The sequence below is a fragment of the Tachyglossus aculeatus genome, chromosome X1 (assembly GCF_015852505.1).
Source record: "Tachyglossus aculeatus isolate mTacAcu1 chromosome X1, mTacAcu1.pri, whole genome shotgun sequence".
Classification (NCBI taxonomy): Eukaryota; Metazoa; Chordata; class Mammalia; order Monotremata; family Tachyglossidae; genus Tachyglossus; species Tachyglossus aculeatus.
Window position 1 is genome coordinate 74164492 of NC_052101.1, and position 15209 is coordinate 74179700.

Sequence of the window (15209 nt, forward strand, 5' to 3'; positions counted from 1 at the left end):
TGACCTTTGAGAGGGCAGTTTCTGTGGAATGTAGGGGACGGAAGCCAGACTGGAGGGGGTCGAGGAGAGAGTTGGTGTTGAGGAATTCAAGGCAGCGCATGTAGACAACTCGTTCAAGGAGTTTGGAAAGGAATGGTAGGAGGGAGATGGGACGATAACTAGAAGGTGAGGTGGGGGTCAAGAGAGGGTTTTTTTAGGATGGGAGAGACATGGGCATGTTTGAAGGCAGAGGGGAAGGAACCAGTGGAGAGTGAGCAGTTGAAGATGGAAGTTAAGGAGGGGAGTAGGGACGGAGCGAGAGATTTCATGAGAGGTGGGAGAAATATATCAAGGGTAGCAGATGTATTCAAATTCTTGTTCCAAGAGTTCAGATAAGATTGGGAGCATAAAGTTGGCGAAATGGCTGGAAGGGTCTGTGGGAACAGAGTGAGGGATTTTTTTCATATGGGGGAGGCTTGAGCGTACTTGAAGACAGAAGGGAAGGTGCTGTCAGAGAGACAGTGGTTGAAGATAACAGTGAGGAAAGGCAGGTGGGTGGGACCATGTGCTTTTAGAAGGTAAGAGGGGATAGGGCCAGGAGCACAAGTGGAGGGAGTGGATTCAAAGGACAGGCAGAAGACCTCTTCTTGAAAAGCAGCAGGGAAGCCAGAGAAGGATGAAAAAAGGGCAGTGGCGTGATGGGAGAACTTCGGGAAGTTCATGTCTCATTGTTTCCATTTTACTGACAAAAGCAGATAACTGGGTCATCGGGACGAGGGAGGGAGGAAATTGGCGAGCTGGGCACTTCGGAAAGGATGAAAGGTTCAGGAAAGCCTGGGGGTGGTGGGGGGGTGGTGGTGGTATGGGCAAGGGAGTCAATCAGCCGTTCCAAAGACATAATGTGCCATCCAGTTCTCTCAGTGTTATTTTATGGACCTGCCACAGTTACATCTGGTTAATGTGTCTATTGATTTTCACCAGCAGCCTGTTGCCTAGAACAGCAATCTGAATATGCTGCTCTCTCCTGTCCCAGGTTATCACTCGCTGTGATGTCATCCTCCTGATGGAAATAAAGGACAACAGCAATCGCATAGGTCCTGCTTTGTTGCAAAAGCTTAACAGGTAAGAGGACAGTCAGATAAATGGGAACAGGAGAAGCTCAAGGAATTGAGGAGAGCAGAGGCATTACTGGAGAGGGGAAAATGGAGGGTGGCAGGGGTCGGCAAAGATAGCAGATCCACCTGAAGTCAGAGCTGGTTATCACATTCTGGAGCCTTTTCATTGGCTTTTATAGCAAAGAGTTCTGTTTAGAGAACTTTATACCTGGAACATTAAATCTTCTAAAGACAAAACAATGGAAACCCCAGTGGGAACCACAGGGGAAAAGATAGGAAGAGAGAAGGAAGAGGGAAGACAGGAGTAGCAGGCAACAAACAATTCCAGCCCTGGGCTGATCTTCAGGGCAAAATATCAGGCCTCATCTCACCCTCGACTTCACAGTTGGGAAATGTGTTGCGGCCAAGTCGTGATGAAAGTCCAAGTCTAAAAGCCACCATTCTGAAAGACCATGCCTGATCTTCATTTGTCATCTTGCTATGCATTTCCCTTCAGTGACACATTGACAGCACAAAAAAAAAAAAGAATTCAGATTGGGAAAACTAAGGAAATGGGGTGCAGAACCTGAGTATTGTAGATAATTTATAATTGGGCACCGAGTAAAGATTTGGGAGATGAGGGAAGAATATGATCTTTTATTCCGAGAACTTAATGATACATTATCATGTTTGCTAGTAAATCACGAGACAAAAAAGAATTCAACTACGTAATCAGCCGTCGGCTAGGAAGAAACAAATATAAAGAGCAGTATGCTTTTATCTATAGGTAAGTGTAATCTGCATGTATTGTAACATTCTCAGTTTACAAACTATACCTCCAGTTTTCCTAGAATGCAGAGGTTGTAGTCTTGCAGAACCCAGCAACAAGGAATACTCACAATGAAATACTGACCGTATCCAACATTACACACTTGCTCACAACTTTTTCTTCTGATACAATGCCATGCTGTATCCAGTCAGTGGCACATTGAAGAAGAACATTTCCTAATTCTGCCATCCTATTCTATCCTAAACACATAGCAAAAACATGTTCTTTGGCAGAAATAGAATAAACTCCTAGTACAATGCTATTGGTTGGATGACTGTATCAATTACCACCGGCTACATACATTAGGGTATTTCTAATCCCTAGAAGCTTCTGTGCCAGGGAGCCACTTACACCCTCGCCATCTCTCCCTCGCAACTCCCATAGACCACGTTTGCTGTATTGTACTTTCCATGCGCTTAGTACAGGGCTCTGCACATGGTAAGTGCTCAATAAATGTGATTGAATGAATGAATGAATGAATGAGTTTCAGGAGCACAAACAGGACAATGGGTCTGTGGGTCTGGGGTGCTTGTCTTTGGGGCTCCTCATAGCATCATGAGCCCAGAGATAAAGCAGAAGCAGCACAGAAAGATCATTGGGGAGCTCTGCCACTTTCCTAGACTCTAGACTGTGAGCATGTTGTGGGCAGGGAATGTCACTGTTAATTGTTGCATTGTACTTTCCCAGGCACTTAGTACAGTGCTCTGCACACAGTAAGTGCTTAATAACTACAAATGAATGAATGAATGAATGAGTGGATCTTGTACCACCTATTTGCCTAGGACATTTGTTTAGGGTAGAGTATAGGAAAGACTACTTTCAGTAAGACATGAGCTTGAGTAGTAGTAGCAGTATCAGCAGCAGTAGTTGTAGTGTTAATAATAATAATGATAATGGTATTTGTTAAGCGCTTACTATGATAGTAGTAATATCTTATTGAGCACCAACTTGATACACTGCACTGTACTTGCCTCTTGGGAAGTACAGAATAATAAAGTGCCACATTCCCTGCTTTACACTGTGATGGGGAAGACAAATACCAATATATTTACTACTAGAGAGATAAAAAATAAACAGAGAGAGAGAGAGAAAGAGAGAGAGAAGCTGTGTGGCTCAGTGGAAAAGAGCGTGGGCTTTGGAGTCAGAGGTCATGGGTTCAAATCCTGGTTCCTCCACTTAGCTGTGTGACTTTGGGCAAGTCACTTAACTTCTCTTAGTTACCTCTTCTTAGCCTTAGTTACCTCTTCTGTAAAATGGGGATTAAGACTGTGAGCCCCCCGTGGGACAACCTGATCACCTTGTAACCTCCCCAGCGTTTAGAACAGTGCTTTGCACATAGTTCTAAGCTAATAAAATGCCATTATATATATATATATATATATATATATATATGAATTCTAAGAAGAGTGAACACAAATTCACAAGTGATGGCTGAGGGGATGATATGGTCTCAGAGTGCTGGGATATTACACATGGAAAGCTTGTTGGAGGATATGGAATTTTAGGAGGGCTCTGAAAGTGGAGAGGGAAGGAGTTCTAAGGCAGGAGAACATCGTGAGCGAGGGGACAGAGACGAGAGAGTCAGGAGCAGGGTACAACTAGGAAGTTGGGTTGGGAGGAATGAAGAGAGGTAATAGCAGGTGAGGAGAGAAGATAGGTAAAGTGGGGTCTGGTGGTGGAGCAAGGATTGTGCCTCTTTATTGTTATAATGCACTCTCCCAAGTGATTAGTACAATGCTTTGCACACTGTAAGTACTCAATAAATACAATCGAATGAATGATGCCAAAAATGAGGTGTTTTTGTTTGCTGCTGAGAGATACAGGAAGCTAGTGGAAGGCTTCAAAGAGAGATGAGTTGTGGTCCAAGGGATGCTTCAGGAAAATGACCCTTGCAGTAGCAATGTGTAGTAGAGATTGGAGCAGGGAGAAGGTGGAGAGTGGGAGACCAGTGAGAAGGCTAATGCAAAACCATGGTAAGACCAGAGCTTGTACCAGGGTGATAGTAGTTTGGGTGGAAAAGGGGTAGATTCAGGAAATATGCAGGAAAAACTGGCAGGATTTGGCACTGGACTGGATATGAGAATCAAATGATAGCAAAGAGTTAAGGATGACACTAAGGTCACCATGCATGGCAGTAGTGGAGATGCCTGTAGTGGAGATGGGTTGTGATAAGCCATCAACTTTCTCTTGGCCAGTCCTCCTGTAGCCAATAGCAGGCATCGCAAAACTGTTGTGTGGGATAAAAGTGCTGTCTGTGGCAGCAAAACAGAATAACTCTGGACTCTCTCCCCAATAGTATAACCTACTCTGCCCACATCTAGTTCGTATATCATTTTTTGAGTGAGACTCTCACACCCTCTGTACCAAAACTCAAGGTCATTACTGGGAAACCAGGAGCAGTCACTGGCATCTCAAGCTCAATATGTCCTAAAATTAACTCTTCAGCTTCCCTCCCAAATCATTCTCATCATTGTTATTAGCATTGCTCCCTCAAACCCGCAACTTTAGCTTCATATCTCTCTCTCTCTTTCAACCTACATACATATAAGATGATCAGGTTGGACACAGCCCCTATCCCGCATGGGGCTTACAGTCTTAGGGGGACAAAGGACAGGTATTTAATCCCCATTTCACAGATGAGGAAACTGAGGCACTAAGAATTTAAATGACTTGCCTGAGATCACACAGCAGGCAGGTAGAAGGGCTGGGTTAGAACCTAGGTGCTCTGACTTCTAGGCCAGTGTTCTTACCACTTGACCACTTGTTTCTTAGATCTTAACTATCACATTTCTTTAAGCTCTGTTGCTTCTCTCTCCCTGTAATTCATGTTGTGTCTGACTCCTCCACAAAACTGCAAGCTCCTTTAGGGCAGAGATCATGTCTATAACTCTATTGTAGTCTTTCTCAAGTGCTTAGGACAGTGCTCTGCAAAGAGAAAATGCTTAATGAGTATGTTGTATTGACTGACTGATCTGTAGCCAGAGAACAGCGGGCGGCAATGAAAGGTGCCAGAAGACATTGGGGCCCACTTTAGCTGAGTTTAGTCCCCACAGAGTAGTTTGTTAGTTAACCCCAACTCTGTAACCCAGAGGCCTTAGCAAGAGCAAATTAGGTCAAAGTATGCAAATTAGGAATTTTTCAATTCAATTCAATCGTATTTATTGAGAGCTTACTGTGTGCAGAGAACTGTACTAAGGGCTTGGGAAGTACAAGTCGGCAACTATATAGAGACAGTCCCTACCCAACAACGGGCTCACAGTCTAGAAGGGGGAGACAGTGCTTTGCACATAGTAAGCGCTTAACAAATGCCATCATTATTATTATTATTAAAACATGTAGACAGGTGTCAAAACTGTTAGGGCAATCAATTTGAGCGCTCAATTCAACCACTAGGTGATGGCGAAACCCTCCGGGTAAGAATCCTTGTCCCATTGTGTTCATAGGCTATGTTCTTGGCTTTTACAGCAAAATCACTACAGTAGTCCCTTGGTTTTCATATTGGATTGACTAGAAAATCGCCCTCAAATGAGGGGAAACCGCAAAGACCATCAGCACCAGATGGCAAAAGTTTATTCAACGACTCCCAGCCATCTGGGTTTTCTGTGGGGGTAGGGTGGCCATGGGAATAGGTGGGGTTGCAGCTGCTGGCAACCAAAGAGATGGGCGCAGGGTGTGAGGCCAGGATCTGCTGCTGAGAGCATGACTCACATGGAGAGGCGAACATAAACATAAATTCTTGAGAATCCCAAGAGACTACTGTATTTACTAAAAGAATGACACCATCCCAGGAAGATTAATCATTCATTCATTCAGTCAATGGTTTTTATGTTCTCAACTCTAGACTGTAAGTTTGTTGTGAGCAGGGAATGTGTCTACCAACTCTGTTATAATGTACTCTCCCAAGCGCTTAGTACAGTGCTCTGCACCCACTAAGCACTCAATAAATAAGATTGACTGATTATTTATTGAGCACTTATGGTGCGCAGAGCATGGTAATAAGCTCTTGGGAGAGTACAATACAACAAAGAGGGTAGACATGTTTCCTGCCGAGCACTATACACTTGGGGGAGTACATTTAAAAGTAAAAGACACAGTCCTTGACCTCAAGGAGCTTGCAATCAAATGGGGGAGATAGGCAGACACGAATACTTTGCATACAATGGGAGGAAGGGCATGAAAAATGAATAAATCCATTAATACATGGAGTGTGTAAATGGAAAAATACACAAGTGTTAAGAGCGGTTGTTGGGATGACATCACCAGATGTAGCAGTCATTAATCCAGGAGAGCTGACCTGGAGGAGGCAGGTTTCACGGGGGCTTTGAAGATGGGGGAAGTTGTGGTCTGGAGGATTTGAAGGGGGAGGAAGCTCCAGGCAGGGGATCAGCAAGGGCAATGTGTCAGAAAAAGGAAATGTGAGGTCAAGGAACTGAAAGATGTTTAGCTCACAAGGAACAGCAAGTGCTCAAGGTATAGTAAGTGAAGAGGGCAGACATTTAAGACATATATGTGGAAATGTCCTGGAGGTAAGCATAAACTTGAGTTTGTAAGGCAGGTGAATGGTTGGGGCTAAAGCGGTAAATTTGGGATATATCCCCTTAGAAGAAGTAGCTGAGTGAACAAGCTATAAGAGTAAGGGATCTGTGGGACTCCAAAATTAAAGAATGAGAGGAACGAGAAGAAACTGATCAGGAGCATTCAGGGAGAAAGGAGGAAAACCAAGTGTGCAGATCAAAGACCAGATAGCATTTCTATGAGAGGGAATGGTCAACAGTGTCAAAGATAGCCAAGAGGTCAAGGAGGAGCAAATGAAAACAGCCCAATTGGGTCTTTCTTAAAGATATAAATAAGCATTGACCCGGCTTAAGTTCTGTATGGTATCATCAGCATTCTGTTTTATTTTACCTTACAGAGAAAACCTGGTGTCAGTGAAGAACACCTATCAGGTACCTGATTTTCAAAAAAAAAATGGAGATGTATTTTCCAGAGAACCTTTTGTGGTCAGGTTCTTCTCCCCTCGCACAGGTGAGAAACAGATTGTCAACATCTTCGAGTACTTATACCAAGTGCCCATGGACTGCATAGGGATGAGGGCTCTTCTCAATTTTAAGAAGGATAATAGGAAATGAATGATGGCAGCAGTAACATTTCCCATTTCTAGGTTTTGTGAAACATTTGTAGACTTTCATAGGGCTTTAAGTTTCAAAAAAACAAGTTATTCAATGATTGTTGGGGGAAAAAGCTTCACATGAATGCACTCAATCCCCCTCTTGAAATTAACTGGCCTGTTCACCGAAACAGATGAGTCGTGACTCTACCTTAGAATTGAACCTCCAGATATTGCCTCTTTGATGTGTTCAGGCTGACCACATATTTAATGTTAATCTCCATTTTTATAAAGTAGAGCCAATCCTTCATTTAGAAAATAGCCACCAAGTAGTCGGTATAGGGCGTGGGTCGAAAACACTGGAGAACTCTCCTGGCTCAATAGGCTATGAGCACCATCATGAGTCTTCATGCCAGTGTGGTCTAGCAACTGTTCTATGCTTAGCATTGTCCTCTTAAGGCACATACACAAAAAAACATGCATGTTGTTATGAATCGCTTGCAGACTCATTAAAGCTCTGTGCATTGACTATACGTCTGAAGATTATCACCAGATTCTACTCTAGGTGGTGCACTAAACCAGTGATGCAGGAATATGCAAATAAGTAGAAGACAGTTTAAAAGGCCAGCATCACTTCTGGCAGACTGCAAAACAGAATGTAGTGAGAAGAGGCGTGTCCCACATGGGACTCACAGTCTCAATCCCCATTTTGCAGATGAGGAAACTGAGGCACAGAGAAGGGAAGTGACTTGCCCAAGGTCACACAGAAGTCAAGTGGTGGAGCTGGGATGAGAACCCATGACCTTCTGACTCCCAAGCCCATGCTCTATCCACTATGCCATGCTGCTTCTCAAACTGTGAGCCCCATGTGGGACAGAGACTTGATTAGCTTGTATCCACTCCAGCACTTAGTACAGTGCCTGGCACATAGTAAGTGCTTAACAAATACCACAAAAAAAAAATACAGCTCCTCTGGGCAGGACATGGGAGAAGAATCGATGACACCAGGATACCTAAGGAGGAGCTAGGTGGTGAACTGAAATGGGGCTCATGTACACCAGGAGGATAAGATAAATGACAGAAAGACACAGGGAATCCCAATCCCAATCAAGGAGAAGGAGCAGTGGACCATTGGGTGAATATCCAGAGGAAAGATCAGCCTGGAGGGCTGCAACTACTCTTCTTGAGTAAAGGCTTTCATGAAAATCAGCATGCCAAGAAGCACTCTTGAAAACTGAGACAGAGAGTGTATTGGGCAAATACATCAGCACAGCAAGGAACTATCCTTACATGTACACAATGCAGAAGGTAATGTCGGTCACTTATCATCCTTTTCAATCACACTCACATTCATGACCAGGATTTCCCTGTCAGTTACCGCCGTCTTCACACATGAAGGACAATTATTGAAAAATGAATGAAAATTCCCACAACCATCAACAATCTAATGTGGGGAGACAGCCAGGTGTTTTTGTTTAATGCAAAGATAAATGGATAGCCACAGAAGCTATGAAGACAGGTCCACTTTTCCAAACATTATATGAGTGCAGGGGACCTCTTTGGTGATACAGAACTCAGGGAAAAGGCTAACAACCCCATTAGCCAAATGCCAGTTTCTGTACTGAGCACTGCTACTCCATCCTGGAGGCTTGTCTCCTTGTTGAAGTAATAATAAGTTTCATTGCTGGTCTGCTGGGACCTAAGATGGAAGTCTCTTGGGCTTCCCTGGGATAGGAGAGTGGTAGTAGTAGCATTTATTGAGTGGTCACTTGGTGCAATGCTGTAGTAGGTGCTTGGAAAGTCACATGTTTTCTGCCCACCAGAAGTTAACACTGTGTGACCTTGGGCAAGTCACTTAATTTCTCTGTGCCTCAGTTACCTCATCTGTAAAATGGGGATTAATAATAATGATGGTATTTGTTAAACAGTTACTACTGCCAAGTCTGTCCAACCTGATTATCATGTATCTACCCCACTGCTTAGAATAGTGCCTAGCACACAATAAGTGCTTAACAAATACCATTTAAATTTTAAAAAGGAAGCACTTAATAATAGAATATTGTTACTACCAAAGTGGGGTCAGCTGGTGGAGAACCTTGAAGCCAATTTTAAGAAATTCCTATTTGAAGCAGAGACATAGGAAGCCAGTGGAGGGTTTTGAGTGGAGGAGAGAACTGATGGTTTAGGAAGGTGTTCCATGCAGCAGCTTATAGAATAGATTAGAGGGGGAAGGAGAAGTGGAGGCTGAGAGACCAGTGAGGCAGCTAATGTAATAGTGTAGTAGAGGCAAGGCCAGAGTAGATACAGAATTCATTTCAGATTACCATAGAAGAAAATGCTCTTTAGTTCCTCCCTCAAATAGCAGGCACAGTTTGGTTTTCAGCTTTATCTTGCTGTTGGTTGATCCAAAGAGGGAAAATGTATTTTCTATTGCCATCCCAGGGATTAAGGTGCAGAGTAGAAGAAGAAGAATATATAGTGCAGTATCCAGCAGTTTTGGAAATGGGAAGCATTGGGTAGTCAAAAAATCTGTTAACAAAGAGTCTTTGCATAATCACGTGGGATTCAAAGTAAAAGTCCCATCCCAAGTTCTAGAAAGATCTGTAAAGAACACACAATAAACCCAAATGAACCCTGATCACCCTTTACATCTAGAGAGTCTTTGCTCATTAGATTAGTAATTACCTCAACCTGAAGCTGTTAAAAGAGTTAATCACATTAGCAGAACAGCAAACCCTGCAGCTGCTCAAGGCATCCCTGCTAGATCTGGGGAAAACGTTTAGGTGGAACAGCCCATAAAAATGCATAGGGTTTGATGCTGTACAAATGGACTTCAGATGAGAGAGAGCTCCCTGATGAAACCAAAACTGTTTGCTAAAGAGATTAGCAGAAAATTCAGACAAATGCCCCATGGGACCCACAAAAACAGTTGGCATGGGGAGTGGGGAAGGAGTGGGAAAGGGAGAAGTCAGGGCTCTAACACTGTAAATTCCTCCTCCTCTCAGGATCAATGGCCAGAATTGCCCTTGTATGAGAGTTAGCTGATGCACTTACTACTGGTAAAGTTTCAGATAATGACGTTTTTACTGTATATCTGATAGATTAATCATTAGAATAATGTAAATAATAATAATAATAATAATAATGATGGCATTTGTTAAGCGCTTACTATTTGCCAAGCACTGTTCTAAGCACTGAGTAGATACAAGGTAATCAGGTTGTCCCATGTGGGGATCACAGTCTTAATCCCCATTGTACAGATGAGGTAACTGAGGCACAGAGAGGTTAAGTGACTTGCTCAAAGTCACACAGCTGATAAGTGGCAGAGCAGGGATTAGAACCCATGACCTCTGACTCCCAAGCCCATGCTCTTTTGGTGTGGTATTTGTTATGCACTAACTAGATGCCAAGGCTAAGAGCTGGGGTAGGTACAATACCATCAGAGCAGACAGAGTCCTTGTCCCACATGAGGCTCACAGTCTAAGCGGGTGGGAGAATGGATGTTTAATCCCCATTTTACAGATCAGAAAACTGAAGCCCAGAGAAGTGAAGTGACTCGCCAAGACCAAACAGCAGAAAAGTGATAGAGCCAGGATTAGAGTTCAGGTCCTCTATCTCGCAGGCACATGCTCTTTCCACTAGATCCCATCTGCCCTAAGCCTGTGGGCCGGGAACGTATCTACCAACTCGGTTACAATGAACTCTCCAGAGCACTTAGTTTGGTGCTCTGCATACAGTAAGTGCTCAATAAATACAGTGGATTGATGGATTGTTTGAGTGACCTGGAGCTACCTACACTAGAGGAAGAAAACTGGAACTGTCAGCAGTCATCTCAGTGGTTTGCTTTGACATTACTTCTGAAAATGGCCCTGAACAAGATTACCAAACAATCAGACTATGCATTTCTAGGCATATTCACCTTAAATATGCATTTTCTCATCATCTCCCTTCAATTTAAAAGGGCAGATGTGAGAGAGAAGGTGTTGTTAAGGACATAAAGAAAGGTCTGGATGGGATGAGATCTACCTGCTTTTTTAGGGGGAAGGCTTTTTTGGCCAAATGGAAACTCAGGAAGTCTTTGATAACCACTTCTTCTCTGTCTTCTTTCCTGTTGCTTAGTGGTTAAAGACTTCGTGATTATTCCCTTGCACACTTCCCCTGAGACCTCAGTACTGGAGATTGACAAGCTCGTTGATGTTTTCGGGGATGTGAAACAGCGATGGAAGTTAGAGGTGACTGATGCCTTCTAATGTTCCTGTCTTTCTGTTCAGGAGGCAAAGAGCCTCAGCCTTTAATGAATCCCAAGTCTGGCACTGGGGCCTGCTTTTTCCTCACCAAGGCTTTCCCTCAAACCTCCATGTCGAAGGTATCTCTCAGTCCCCCCTCCCATGGTTCACAAGTGTCCTGAACAGAAGAAGGATGAAGCACAGTGGCTTCTGTCCTCCCATGAACTAATCTGCTTAGGTCAGAATGAACTTCTTCTTGCCAAAAATGCAAAACAAAGAAAAAAAAGAGAGCCAAGGCCAGGCAAGCCAAGATAGACTCAATCTGCAAGCAGTGCCTAATTTATGATTATTATGCAGAATCATTAGATGGTATACCATTCCAGCCCAGTGCATATAAAATACAAGTAGCACAATTGGACCCGGGAACTTTACAATGACAATCTCATGGAGCTATTGAGAAGAAGAGGATCAGAATATTAAGATGATCACAGCTTCAGGCCGGGATATCGCCACTATTTTTTCACCATCCAGTCCATCACAGAATCTGTCACCTTTAATTCCTTGAGTTACTGGTATTCCATCCCCATCATGTTCTCTTCATTCATTCATTCAATCATATTTATTGAGCGCTTACTGTGTGCAGAGCACTGTACTAAGCCCTTGCGAAGTACAAGTTGGCAGCATATAGAGACGGTCCCTACCCAACAGCAGGCTCACAGTCTAGAAGGGGGAGACAGACAACAAAACAAAACATATTAACAAAATAAAATAAATAGAATAGTAAATATGGACAAGTTAAATAGAGTAATAAATCTGTACAAACATATATACTGGTGCTGTGGGAAGGGGGAGAGAAAGGAGGGGGCTCAGTCTGGGAAGGCCTCCTGGAGGAGGTGAGCTCTCAGTAGGGCTTTGAAGGGAGGAAGAGAGCTAGCTTGGCGGATGTGCGGAGGGAGGGCATTCCAGGCTAGGGGGAGGATGTGGGCCGAGGGTCGACGTTGGGACAGGCGAGAACGAGGCACAGTGAGGAGGTTAGCGGCAGAGGAGCAGAGGGTGCGGGCTGGGCTGTAGAAGGAAAGAAGGGAGGTGAGGTAGGAGGGGGTGAAGTGATGGAGAGCCTTGAAGCCGAGAGTGAGGAGTTTTTGCCTGATGCATAGGTTGATTGGTAGCCATTGGAGATTTTTGAGGAGGGGAGTAACATGCCCAGAGCATTTCTGCACAAAGATGATCCGGGCAGCAGCGTGAAGTATAGATTGAAGTGGGGAGAGACAGGAGGATGGGAGATCAGAGAGGAGGCTGATGCAGTAATCCAGTCAGGATAGGATGAGAGATTCAATCAGCAGGATAGCGGTTTGGATGGAGAGGAAAGGGCGGATCTTGGTGATGTTGCGGAGGTAAGAGCGGCAGTTTTTGGTGATGGATTGGATGTGAGGGGTGAATGAGAGAGCAGAGTCGAGGATGACACCAAGGTTGCGGGCTTGTGAGACCGGAAGGATGGTAGTGCCGTCAACAGTGATGGGAAAGTCAGGGAGAGGGCAGGGTTTGGGAGGGAAGATAAGGAGTTCAGTCTTGGACATATTGAGTTTCAGATGGCGGGCAGACATCCAGATGGAGATGTTTTGAAGGCAGGAGGAGACACGAGCCTGAAGGGAAGGAGAGAGAGCAGGGGCAGAGATGTAGATTTGGGTGTCATCAGCATAGAGATGATAGTTGAAGCCGTGGGAGCAAATTAGTTCACCAAGGGAGTGAGTGATCTGATCATAACCTGCTCACCTGCCTCCTCACTCACACTCCTCTCCCCTGTAAATCTATATTACTACCTCACAGAGACCTCCGCTCTCTCAACCCCATCCATCTCTCTGTGCGCCTCACACCCCACCTCGCCTCCCTTTCCTCTCTACCCAATTTTGATGATCAGATTACTGCTCTCAACTCTACCCTCTACCCTCTCTACTCAGCTTGACTGGCTCACTCCCCTTTCCCTTTGCCGCTCTCGTACCACTAACCCACAGCCCTGGATCACTGCCCCTGTCCGCCTCATTCACTCTTATGCTTGAGCTGCTGAACGCTGCTGGCGAAAGTCAAAACACCAAGCCAACCTCGTTCACTTCAAGTTTATCCTTTCCTGCCTTAACTCTGCCCTCTCCTCTGCCAGAGAAAACTATTTCTCCTCCCTTATTGACACCCATGCCCATCATCCCCATCAGCTCTTCCATACATTTAATTCCCTTCTCAGGCCCCCTGTTCCTCCCTCTCCTCCTTCCCTCACCCCCAACGATCTGGCCTCCTACTTCATTAGTAAAATTAATTCCGTCAGGTCTGAGCTTTCCAAAGTCACTCCTCCCCCATCTCCAACCCCCCTGCTCTCAACCCTCTCCACTACTCTCTCATCCTTCCCAGCAGTATCCTCAGATGAGATCTCCTCCCTCCTCTCAAGTGCTATTCCAGCCACCTATGCTTCTGACCCCATTACCTCTCATCTTCTGAAATCTCTCACCCCGTCCCTCCTCCCCTCCTTTACTTCCATCTTCAACTGCTCACTCTCCACTGGTTCCTTCCCCTCTGCCTCCAAACATGCCCACGTCTCCCCCATCCTAGAAAAACCCTCTCTTGACCCCACCTCCCCTTCTAGTTATCGCCCTATCTCCCTCCTACCATTCCTTTCCAAATTCCTTGAATGAGTCGTCTACACCCGCTGCCTCGAATTCCTCAACGCCAACTCTCTCCTCTACCCCCTCCAATCTGGCTTCTGTCCCCTACATTCCACCGAAACTGCCCTCACAAAGGTCACCAATGACTTCCTGCTTGCCAAATCCAATGGCTCCTACTCTATCCAAATCCTCCTCGACCTCTCAGCTACCTTTGACACCGTGGACCACCCCCTTCTCCTCAACACGCTATCCAACCTTGACTTTACAGACTCTGTCCTATCCTGGTTCTCCTCCTACCTCTCCGGCCGTTCACTGTCAGTCTCCATTGCGGGCTTCTCCTCCCCCTCCCATCTCCTTACTGTAGGGGTTCCTCAAGGGTCAGTTCTTGGTCCCCTTCTGTTCTCTATCTACACTCACTCCCTTGATGAACTCTTCATTCCCATTATTCCGGCAAACCTCCTGTACCAAATAACCCTGATCATGTACAGCACCTCCCCATCACTCTCCCCTCCCTTTCTCCTCCCCTTCCACAGTTTCACTCTACCAGAGCCTGCGGAGCCCCCAAACTCCCCTTCCTCCTTGACTTGATCGCGGCCTTCCCACCTCTCCTCTCACCATCCCTGAGACCTGGCTCTCACCTCTTGGCATTGTTTCCCCTGCTCTTCTCTCTTGAAGGGGTTTTACCTCCTCCTACTCCCACTATCTCTCAGGGAATGGGGGAAAAGTCAGCCTGCTCCTCGCCCACGTCACTTGCATTCCATTCGCCCCCTCTGTATCTCACCTGCTCTACCTTTGAATCCTACAGCATCTGTCTCTACCAGGCACTGCAGGCAGATGGTTGTTGTTATCAACCACCCTTGCGGTCTCACCTCAGTACCTCTGCCTGACTTAATGCTTTTCTCTCCTTCCGACTCATTCCCTTCTACTCTTCTCCTGCATCCCCTACCCCACCCCATCCTTCTCCCCAGGAGACTTACTTGCCCCTACTCAACTCTGCTGACCACTTGTTCCACCACCCTTCAGCCACTCATCAGCAAAGACACACATTAGATCTCATCATTGAGAAGCAGCATGGCTCAGTGGAAAGAGCACGGGCTTGGGAGTCAGAGGTCATGTGTTCAAATCCCAGCTCCACCAGTTGTCAGCTGTGTGACCTTGAGCAAGTCACTTAGCTTGTCTGGGCCTCAGTTACCTCATCTGTATTCATTCATTCATTCAATCATATTTATTGAACGCTTACTGTGTGCAGAGCACTGTACTAAGTGCTTGGGAAGTACAAGTTGGCAACACATAGAGACGGTCCCTACCCAACAGTGGGCTCAC

General features: G+C 45.3%; 2 protein-coding genes across 4 annotated transcripts in view; one reads left to right on the forward strand and one right to left on the reverse strand.

Annotated features, from left to right (window-relative positions):
- Positions 1-15209, reverse strand: part of ABHD6 (abhydrolase domain containing 6, acylglycerol lipase) — a 114750-nt gene that overhangs the window by 81172 nt on the left and 18369 nt on the right. The gene's annotated exons all lie outside the window — the stretch shown is intronic.
- Positions 1-15209, forward strand: part of DNASE1L3 (deoxyribonuclease 1 like 3) — a 31536-nt gene that overhangs the window by 6433 nt on the left and 9894 nt on the right. Inside the window, exons 2-5 of one of the 2 annotated variants that reach the window (XM_038739872.1) lie at positions 1013-1101; positions 1771-1860; positions 6815-6927; positions 11129-11241. In XM_038739872.1, the coding sequence (XP_038595800.1) occupies positions 1013-1101; positions 1771-1860; positions 6815-6927; positions 11129-11241 (405 nt within the window). The remainder of the gene's footprint in view (positions 1-1012; positions 1102-1770; positions 1861-6814; positions 6928-11128; positions 11242-15209) is intronic. The other variant, XM_038739873.1, reaches the window with a different exon arrangement.